The sequence below is a fragment of the Anoplophora glabripennis genome, unplaced genomic scaffold (assembly GCF_000390285.2).
Source record: "Anoplophora glabripennis isolate ALB-LARVAE unplaced genomic scaffold, Agla_2.0 scaffold5, whole genome shotgun sequence".
NCBI classification, from domain to species: Eukaryota; Metazoa; Arthropoda; class Insecta; order Coleoptera; family Cerambycidae; genus Anoplophora; species Anoplophora glabripennis.
The window spans coordinates 984,719-996,303 of NW_019416525.1; the positions used below are offsets into that span (position 1 = coordinate 984,719).

General features: G+C 35.4%; 1 protein-coding gene across 5 annotated transcripts; it reads right to left on the reverse strand.

Moving 5' to 3' along the window:
- Nucleotides 1–748: 748 nt before the first annotated feature.
- LOC108907516 (protein tyrosine phosphatase type IVA 1) lies at nucleotides 749–10,841 on the reverse strand (the record flags this gene model as incomplete). Of its 5 annotated transcripts, none has more annotated exon segments than XM_018711247.1 (4): nucleotides 749–1,047; nucleotides 3,320–3,706; nucleotides 3,770–3,936; nucleotides 10,675–10,841. In XM_018711247.1, coding segments are annotated over 2 exon segments (452 nt in total), but the record flags the coding sequence as incomplete, so codon positions are not given.
- Between the last annotated feature and the right edge of the window lie 744 nt (nucleotides 10,842–11,585).

The following is an 11,585-nucleotide window of genomic DNA, read 5'->3' on the forward strand; positions in this document are numbered from 1 at the left end:
TTTTTAACTGATGAACAGTCCATATTTTTGTTTGATTTTCTGAAATCTTCAAATGAAATGGTAGGGAGACTCGGGAATTAGTTTTTCGACATTTTCAATACTTAGTTGAAAAAAAAAAATTATTAAAACTTATTAAGAACCTCTGGGATTGTCCCGGAGTTACATACCACATAAAAAGTGACGTTCGTTCCCAAAAGTTGAAAGCCAAGAGTACAGTTATGGATTAATTTATAACAATTACGATAAAGTGTAATGCCGTTAACGAAAATATAAGAGGGCCCAGATTAGAGCCCTGGGGTACTCCAGAAGTAATAAGAAACCGACTAGATTCAAATCTGCTATAAGTGATGTATCGCCAACGACTGCGAAAGTATTAAGAAGTTTTATCGAATTTTTTAACCCTAGAACCAAGTTGATGCTCCCAAAATTTGAATATACGTTGTACACAGTCAACATTCGAAATCGAAGTTTAGTTTAATTTATGACAACTTAAAATAAACAGTAGAAAATTTTTTATCGTTAACGAAAATAGAAAATGTAAGAGGACCCAGATTAGAGCCCTGGGGTGCTCCAGAAGTAATAAAATCCTGTCTAGACCTAAATCCGCTATAAGTGTCACATTGTAAACGACCGGATGAGTACGATTTAAAAAGTTTTAAGCGAATTACCGCAAAAACCGCGTGGTTTTGAGTTTTCTGGCCATTACTATCACTACGTGCAGCTCGTCACGAATCACGGGTATACTTACTCCCTGATAAGTTCAACAGCCTCTTCATACTTAAGTCCGAGTTCAATAAGGGCCAAAGCAACCATGACGGGGGCCCTGCCAAGGCCGGCGATGCAGTGCACCGCGACGCAGCCGTCTGGATTGTCGTTGAATTGTTTCTTGAGGACTTTGAACCATTCCTCTACTATTTTGTTGGGTGGGAAGGTGCCGTCGTCGTAGGACAAGTCAAACACCTCGATGTTTACCTTGTTCAGTTCGTCTACTTCGTAGGATGGTTCGCAGACCCTCACCACTGCGGTCACATTGTGTTTTTGCAGCTCCTGGAAACAGAAAACAAAAAGAGTGCAGTGCGCTGATGCCAGATTTGGGGACGCGATAAAATTTCCATTCTTTCTATGGAAGCGCACACTTAATTCATTAATTTTTTAACGACTACAGCGCTGTCCGTAAAAAAGGGAAAACTTATTTGCAAAAATAGGAAAATTGTTTTTAAAAAATAATAAAATGTTCGACGAATTGTACGCGAGTCAAAAAGTGAATCGGTCTTCATAGAAATTGGTATGGGATCATTTTGAGAGTAGAATAACGTTTTTTCGAATGAAAATAAGCCAAATACAAGTTTAAAAAATACTCTTAAAAAAGGGGAAAAATTGACTTTTCTATTCGGTGTCTATAAATAAATATAAATCGAAACACTCCCTATATTCTTCCATATTACGTTCTAGCGCTTTCTATCTCACAAAGGTATGCGTTTAATGGGCATATAATCTCTAATGTAAAGGGCGATATGACCAAAAGAATGTATAATAAACGTTATTGCATTGATAAAGATTTGACTGCGTGTGCTGTACTGGCAATAACTTTTAAACGCTTACGTTTGTACTTACATTCTTTTGGTCGTATTTTAATATTAGAGACAGCCCAATATAAGTAAACCGGAGTGCAATAAAAACATTTTACTTGAAAAAAAGTACTTAACGAAGCTCTTAAATAAAGCGGTAAATGTTCAGCCAACCCTAACTATAACTGGAAGTGACATAAATTTGGACCTTCCGGTGGATGTCGCGGTGAACTGCATTGTAATGTGATTAACGATTTATCGGCGAGGTAAAAATATGGCATTGTAACGTCGGTGGAAGGCCTGTTGGCCGCATCGGTTGTTTCTAATTTCTAGCGTGCAAAGACGCTTTCAATTGTTACAAACGGACATATTTGGAAAAGAGTTTCCATGGCCTACTAACCTAGTCGCGCCCAATCGTTACCGCGGAGTGTATTTTTACGACAGTGCATTGCAGGCACCCGCTGCCGTTTCGATTTTCGTATCGGGGTAATTTCCCATAAACCTCAAGAATTTTTTACAAATCGGCACAAATATTTCATTAAAATGCACAAACGCCACATGAGATGACAAAATGTTCTGGTAATAATAACGCAGTTTATAAATGTTTAATTCAAAAGTCATAAATAAACTTTTTCTGTTTATAACTTTTGATCTAATCAATATTTTTTGACGCTCGAGGGCTAGTTTTGTAGGTCTTTTGAAGACAAAAAAAAAGTCATTTACTGTTTTCTCGTGGAAATGAACGGACAAAAGTTATAAGCGAAAAACTTGAATTTACGTAAAAATTATACAATTAACCACCCTGTAAACAATCTTCCCCCAATTTTTATGACTGTGGAAACTGATATGTTATTGTACATAATATTTAGCATCTATAGTGATAAATTCAGCTTGCCGAAACAAAAAGTCGCGTCCAACTCTATATTTCCTGGACTGTACAGTAGTTTTTTAAATAGTACGTTTTTAGATGTTCGAAATCTGCATTTCTCGCTACAATATAAACATTTATTTTTTATTTATAACCGTTTATGAAATATAGTAGGATATTTAAGCTATCGCCCACGCTTTTTCTTCCTTTTCGAAGTGAAAAAAATAAAAAACTACGTAAATAAAACGTGGATTCTGGCTTGTTCTACGCATAACCTGTAACAGCGGTTTAATTTACGTTTTGCTTTTGCAATTATTACGTTGTTTTTATTTATTAATTCTATTTCTTCAGTTATTTCCGTTACGAACGTCTGGAAGATTTAATAGTTAATAGAATATCATCAAAACAAGTTCTAGTTGTTTCGTACTTTGCATTTTCTTCTTGAATTAAAAATAAAAGAGTTGAGAGGAGTTGACATTTATAACCAATAAACCTGTACCTGCTAATACTGTTTTTTTTTTTAACATATTTGGGCTAAGTACTTTTATTAGCATCCGATTTTAAACAAATAAATATTTTGTACGTTAATGCTGCTCTGTTTAAAACTGCATGTCAAAAATTTTATTTATAAAACTTATGAGTGCACTTATAATCCAAAGTATACAACATTAAGCTCCAGAAACTTTATACAAATATGCTCTGGTTCCATTTTAATTCGTAAACAATTTTAATAAGATTATATAAGGATTAGGACGTGCTTGTAATCGTTATCTCTTATCTTCCTGGTGTCGATGATATTATAAAAATTCAAGGATGTGTTCTACACTAAGAAAACAATTTCGGTTGATCGAATAAGAAACGTAAACTTCCGAAATGAACTTACCTGGATGTAGACGTGGATGTTCTGATCGGAAGGCCTGTCAGTGATCAAAAATTTGAATCCCTTGTATTCGATTTCAGCAGGAGCTGGCCTGATGTCCTTCTGGCGCATGGCTGTCGTGATGAGCCCGGCTTGTCCTTGAGAAGTATGATTCATTCCCCCGCAACACAAGGTAATTTAGAATATCACACAACTACTGGAGACCTCGGCAGTCTCCGAATTTACCAAAAGAATTCGTTAAAAAATAATTAAGTTTTTGGTGTTAGATGGTGAAAATAAATTCAGTCTTTTACAAACAAAAAAGTTATTAGAACTTTTTTTTCGGTTTTAATAATTGTTATTTATTTACACTAGGTTGATATGCTTCAGCAAATTTAGGGAAGAACGGAACTAAAATACAATATAAATTAATTTTTCTCGTCGGTGTCGATAAAATTGGGAAAATCAACGTACTTATTTGGCTTTCGATGAGGTAAATCCAATAATTATGGCAATGATGTTAAAAATGACTAAGTTCAGTGGTTTATTATTTTATTATTAATTTATTTGTGTTGGGCCTGGCAATATTCTGCGCTGTCCAAGTGGAACTCCATGTATGCGAGCACTGTCTCACCAAAACACTGAAAAAAATAATAACAGTTAAAAACACCAACGACGCACCCCAACACTACACCTCATTTACGTTCACCTTTTAATCAACTTGAAACGTAAACGCGTTTTACAACAACCCCAGTGTTCGACGAAATGGATATTGAATTATACTTACGGTGGTTGTTTAACAACACCGCAACTGTCATACTAACAGCTATATGTACTTTTCGTTGACACGCTTTGCAACAACTAGCATTTTTGCGAATGATAGCTCTGGTATTTTTAGACTTATCTGCTGTGAGCATCTTAAACACACTTTGAACATCGGTTATCTACAGTTGACGTATACTTTTATCTACAAAACCATTAACTCGGGATCTTATCTGTTTCATGTTCCATAGAAAATATACCCCCAGATTAGATAAGTGTTCATAATCCGCGATAATGTACACTTAACCGAAATCAGCAGAACTAGCTTTCTGCTATTTGAAAATTTTTAAGGCCGAGGTTTTTTCTATTGTATTGTTGGACCCGATTTTCTTTATTTTTAAATGAAATTGGAGTTGTCTGGTCCTTAAATCAAAACCTGGATGTAACATTGACCCTTCCAAAAATACTTGAGATCCTGCCAAAACATCAAATTGTTTTATAAATACAAGATGACGGGAAATATTCAAATCAATGTCACCTTCATGCTGAAAGCAATTACAGGCGTTAATTTAAATGTTGTTAAATGATCTTACACGTAAGGCGACACCGCGATGTAATATCAGTAACGTTGTTTATCTTTGCGACTGTAACCATTAGAAGCACGTACGGCGTGTCACGATAAAATTTCTCTTTTCCCAGTGCACTTCAAGTCCATGTTTACACGTCAAGAGAAAAATATGTTCATTACTTTCCAATCAACCACTGTAATCGTGAAATCCTGAATACTGAAGCATCAAGAAACGTTTACATTTCCCGTGAAAGACGAAAGTATGCGTCAAAGTTTCCGAACTCCCTGTACAAAGCATGTATATCAAAGGTGAACAGTGTACGAGATTAACTCTTGTTTACAAGTTGGGAGCAATTTTTAATACGTATCTATCAATGACGATTTGCTTAACAAATACCGGACAATTCGTGCGGTGGTCATAATTGGAAAGTTGACTAAAAACAACCATCTTGGCAGTCCCCCGCGTTTATTTTTACACGGTACTACGTACTATCAATTTTTGGTGGTAGGGCAGAAGGCAAACAAACAGAAAAAATGCACGGAGTTTTGCGTTCTACGATTTAAAAACAAAGCACACGTGGTCGGCGCACTATTTTCGAACCCGTTTTGTTTTCGAATTCAGAAGGCACTCGAAATAACCCCAACACACACATGCGAATCTAACACGTCTCTTGGTTCAGAGGCACTTACATTTATTATTTATACAGACCGTCTAGACACTTTAACTGACTGATACCCGGGCATCTATCACTCGAATGCACGACCTACTTAACCTTCCGACAAGAACGCTACTGATAATGGATCAACGAAGGGTTAAGAACACGGGTAACTATCAGGATCGGTATTCGGGTGTAGTTCTGTAGGTTAGGGACAATTTGTTTTAAATTCGAGTCCTGTCCCGCCTCTAAAAATAGTACCAGTATCCCTCCCCTTATTATCACTTGCCGAAAACCGTGGTGGTGGTGTTTCGTAACTACATTTTGGGTGACGACAGAACGCAATCAATTATGAAAAATACTCAGGGTAAATACAAATTATACCCGCTATAACGTAGCTTTATCACTGATAGTTTACGTTTTATTAATTATTAATAATTTTTTCTCTAACTTCGCGAAAACTCGTAGAACAATAAAAAAAAGCACATGTAAGCTTGAAGTTTCTAGTTTCAGGATCTGAAAGTCAAAAGTTTAAACAATGACAAGAAATCTAGCAGAAAAAATTATCTCAATTTTTGCTTCACTTTCAAATGTCCATTTTTTTTTTTTGGCAAGCCCACCTGTCAGCTCTTTTTTATTCATCCTCTTTCTTTAATTTGCGTTATTCAAGACCTTATACGATGATTTGTTGCTAAATTTCGTCGTTCGATACAAAAATTACTTTTTTGTTTTTAATAATTACATTAATCGGTAACTAATGAGAGGCAGAAAATCTAAGCAAAGTTTTGAAAACTTCAAAGTATTCCCTACAAGACGGTTTTTGATAAAAAAAATATTTTCGTCAAAAAGGTAAACAAAAAAATTTGAAAAAAAAATATATTTTATTTACGAATATACGGAAAAGATTTCATGGATTTTTGCGAAAAAAACACACTCAATTTAAAAAAAATAATAAAAGATTCAAAATGTATCCTTTAAGTAATTGATTTTTAGCAAAAGTCACAATTTCAATCATTCGAATCACAATGAAAAAATAATCAGCGGTTTGAACTCTCGAGGGTATCTTTGGGATGTTTTACGGTAAGTCTATTAGACCAGGGCGGATCTGTTTTTGAGGTGGATGTGAGAGAGGACAAGCAATTTTTTTCTGGAGTACAAATCGCATAATAAAATTGTAGATCCCTAGATCGGGGCGAGGTCCGGAACATTTTGAAAATTGCAAAAATGTTTAAAAAATATCTATTTTATCTATTTTTTACTTATATCTTGGAACCTATGCATTTTGGAAGAATATTGAAGAGGAAAAAAAGTTTTAGAATTGAATTTTACACAATATACTGTATGTAAAAAATGTTTTACCGAAAAATTAATTTCCAAATACCTATATATTTTTTAATTTGTTTAAACAAAAATTATTTAAATAATAGTAATAATTATAACTAAATACCCTGCTCAAATGGGATTGCCAAAAAAAATTGTTGAAGCCAGTGGACCTTTTAGAAAGTGAAGCAAAAATATTGAAAAGATTTTTTCCGCTTGATTTCATACGATTTCATAAAAGTGGTCAACAAATTTTGACTTTCTGATCCTGAAACTAGAAACTGCAAGCTTCAATTTGATAAATCAGTTTATCATATCGTATTTATAATGCAGATTTCCATAAATATGTTATTATTTCCACAGCGTAATTTCAAATAATAACTTGGTAACGTAAATTAGTGATTCTGCATACCAACCAAGGCCGATTAAGTTTTATAACATTCATAGTGTAATTACGGTCCAGATACCAGGTACCCTGAGTTCAATTTTGCTTTATATTAAAATTACAACCCTTTTTCCAACGCAGGTACGAAATATAATTGCAGCTATATTAAATTACCAATAATATGTGCAATATTTAGATTAGGGCGGTGGTGTTATCTAATCCATGCCATAAAATTGTCATTAAAGCGTTATTAAGGTTCGAAAGATTAGTAAAATCTGCCCGTTAACGTATTATTTAGCAAATAAAATCGATATTGAAATTATTAGGGTAGGGTATGAATTTTTTGTAATGTTGAAACGAAATATGCCCAACCAGTACAAAAAACATGATAGTTGTGGATTATTACAGCAAATCGATTGTCATTGTAGTTAAATGAGAGCGTCATAAAAGCATACCTCGTTAATAACTGGTGGATTAAACGGCGACTGTGATAATCTTGTAATTATGTTTGTCACAAAGTTGCAAGATAAAATGATACAATTTTACTGGATCTAGCAAACCTGGTTAGGTATACAATGTTGTTGTTTTAGAGCCGGTTTGAAGTGGCGATAAACATGTTTCCAAGATCCCAATAAATTTTAATGTTAATTGTCTTTGATAGTACAAGCTCGAAATGACTTATCTGAGAAAATTAGTCACATCCGCTGAATTTTTCACGTTGCTCGGTCGATCTTAAGAAATATTTTCGACGAACTCTGCGTTTATCTACACACAAAACTAAGTTCTTTTGATTTGTTTCTTATTTACACGTTCAATGTTTCGATAATAATTTCTAATCTAGATTTTCATTAAAACTCAACTGAAACAAAGGTACCCTTCGATATGGGAAATACTAGAAACGTTTGATTTCTAGAATGAAGATAATCTTGACAAGATCTACATATCGGCTGAGTGACACAATATTTTTTGGCGCCATGTAAGTAGATTAATCAAATCCAAAGTTATCGTAAACAACTTATCTAAAAAAATTACATACTTTGATAAAGTAAAATTTGTATTATCGTGAAGGGGCTGTAAGGCAACGACTACACACGTAGTTCCGCAATCTTAGTGTGTACACATCTTAATTTTATCTAGGACGAGGTAAATCGTACGGAAAAATCTTCGTCACAGCCTACTTGATACTAAAACTCGAATTTCTATGTATCTGTGCGGTTTATTTTACCATGTGACGCACGACCCAGCTGTAAAAGTTTCATGTTACAATAATTAAATAGTATTATGCAAATCTACATTTCTCGAAAACGGGTGACAATTATTGCAATGTTTTTCTTTTCAGTTGCGTAATATTGAGCCGGTAACATTAATTCATACGAGTTTTTCCGCAAATGAGTCACGAACGTGTCATTTTAAGCGGAACTCCGCGTGAATATGTTGATTCTCCAAATTTTTGTTTCTACGTGAGAAAAGTGAGTAAACTTGCCAGAAATATTAATCCCTCTTTGCCCTTCCCCGTAAATCCTTTACGAGATGATAGAATGCGACATTAGCCACTACAACGCAGACTGGGGGAATTGATAGGGTCTTCGTGGGGCCAAGTTGATCGACATCTAGCCCGAGTCAACGACCTCCCATGCAACCCGACAAAAACCAAGTGTACCCATACCGCAAAACTAAAATTTGTATTTGTACAAAGGATGAGCGGAAGACGACCGCAAACCCGCAGGACGAAGTGATTCGAATGTAACTTACGCAATAAACCGATCGGTAATAAATCATTTTTATTATCCTACGAGGGTGGAGCGAATGACGCACCCTAAAACACGGCGTGGGATGCTCTCCCGGCATTATTAATTGTTGCCACATCAAATACAAATAAAGTACTTATTCCAAAATCGTTTGCGCTCTTTGAACGGTATAAGCTGGAATATAACAATGGCATTTGCAATCAGTAGTGATTTCTATGGACGTATTTGCGTCAGTTAGGCTACAGCAAAATCGTACTGACCTTCAATGTTGTCATATCAGGCTCAGTAGCCAAACAAACTCATATTACGGCGATACTGTATTAGTTACTGATTTATATCATGTATCAATCGACTTTGTTACACGTAAAAAAAAATAACGAAAAGGATCCTTGAACGGAAGTTGTCATGTCATAAATATAGGCTAAATCCAGGGGCTTACTTCCGCAACTGTAGCGCGAAAAAATTGGATTAAAGTTGTGTAATAAGATTATCCCTTTTTCCTCAATGAAACTTCCGCCCCAGTGAGTACAAATTTCGTGGAATAACTTGCGCTTACTCGATACACAGGCCGAAGTAAGTAACGAGTTGTAATATTGAGCAATGTTTCCAAACTGGAAAAACGCATTCGAGGTGTCAAATTAAATTTTGTTCGCGTATAAATGAGGTACGGAAGTAATAATTATTATGTGTGGAGCTTTAATGTGTATGTAGTTTCGCTCACCTTTCGTTCTCACCCAGACTCGGACACGATTTACTTTAAATGGTTTTAGCATTATTTAAATGCTCAACCAACCGTTCAATTGTGTTTTATCGCATCCGCTTTTCAATGCCTATGAAATTAATAATCCACATCAGGAAATGCTTTGAGGTGAATCGGGTGATTTTATTCAGAACTAACGTATGCAATCAAGTCTAGTCACCTCACACATGTCAGTCCAAAGACCGTCCTTTAGGGAATTATATCCAAGCACCATTGTATACAGATTTTACCTGCTTGCTTTATAGCCAAGGTGTATAGGTAGGTACGTATAAATTAAGATGTACAGAGTCCGCTTGATAAACTCTGGCAATCGAACAAGTTCACTTCACTTGCTAAAATTTTCTTAACGTACTGGAAAACCCCAATTTGCTTCACATAATAACAATGGTATTTTTAACTTCGGGTAATATATTTGCAGGAGCGCAAAATGCGAGCCCATAGCCGGTTTGTATCTCTTAAATGAATAAGGAAATGCCATATGTTTGTTGTTTTTGCTGGGGAACCGATTGTTTGCTGCCGAGATTTTTCCAGTTGAGGGGAAAACAAAATTCGCCGATATCTTAATTCGCTTTCGCCAAAGGGCTAATTTGAACTGTTCTCAGCGTTCAGTGCAATTAAAGCTTCGTTTATTTTTAATGAAGTAAAAGTAATGTTTCCTAGCCATAGCATGGCCTTGTTAATTCGCGAAAAATAAAAATCAGCGTCGTGAGCAACTGATCAACTGTACTTAGCTTGATTAGGATGAAAATTTTTATAGTTTTAATCTACACTCCTAGTTTACTGCCGCTCCTATCACAAATCGCACAGATAACAATTGTACTTTGATTAAAAAATTGCTACACTATATGCATTCAAAAGGTTAGTTATTTATATAGTCAAAAATGGAAAACAATGTTTTAGTTGCGTTAATTTGAAGGATTTTTGTATTTGAAAATATTTTTTGGATTATTTGCGACAAATGGTTTTATAGCATCATCAATGCAGCTGTGTCCAAATGAGCAATAGTTTCGTTATTTACGAATCTACAAGGTAGCTGCCAAATCCCGATAAAACATGCAGCGTATCAAATTTTGCACAAAATTTGCCAAAAAAAGAGAAAGACTCGCTTCACGTACCGAATTAGAAACTACTCGGTTCGTAACAATTATTAATTAAGCAATATTATAACATATCTGCATACCTCTATAGCCATACACATTGAATTTGGAGTTGCCAGGATAATATTGGAGATCCACAAAAACGTGGACAAATTATAACACAGCACAATTTACCACTAACAACCAGACAGTACCAAAGCTTTTCGCTTTAGCACACAGGATGGGTCGCCAAAATGGTTGTCGGATAACTTCGTCTGACGTCAGTAAAACCTACCCCCTCCCATTCGCTTCGTCGTGACGACTGTCAGTACTGACGTCACGCAGTGTGCGGTCGCCGTCTCGCAAGCGTCAGCCGTATGGCGGCTTCTCTTTCTATTGAAATCGTTATCGAACTAAAACGTGTGGAAGTTGGCCTACGCCCGTTTGTAGGCAGCCCTCAATACAACCAATGCTTGCGACCCCCGCTTGTTTCCCGTACTGTACACAGTACGCAGACGGAGAAAATATATGGTCTTAAAATAGCTCGCCCACGCCTACATACTCAAATCAATTAGTTTATTTTCGTAGACTCGAAGTATTTTGATGTATTCTTTATTTTGTTTCGTGCGCTATTTTTGTTAAGTAAATGAAAATCCGACATTTCCACTAAAATAGTGATCAATTAATAGATTATTAAAAATTGCATATGCTTAAAGCGCCATCTACATCAGTCTCAAAATTTTGTACAAAGCATATTCGCTTAACATGTAATTTACTGTCACAGTCCTGTCAGATTGTTGTCCTTAAACTGTCGTCTTGCGCGGCTTTTTTTTTTCCTGGGCCCAAGCAAAAGTTGTAGCTACGCCCACGAGTGTGAATGCATTTATTTGTGATTTTGTTGTAAATAAAATAGCATATAGAATATAAATTATATATTTAGTGTATTAAATCATTACATTAAATGTTAAAAGCAAGAAACTCAATGACAATCAAAATGTGAGGGGGCTAATAATTT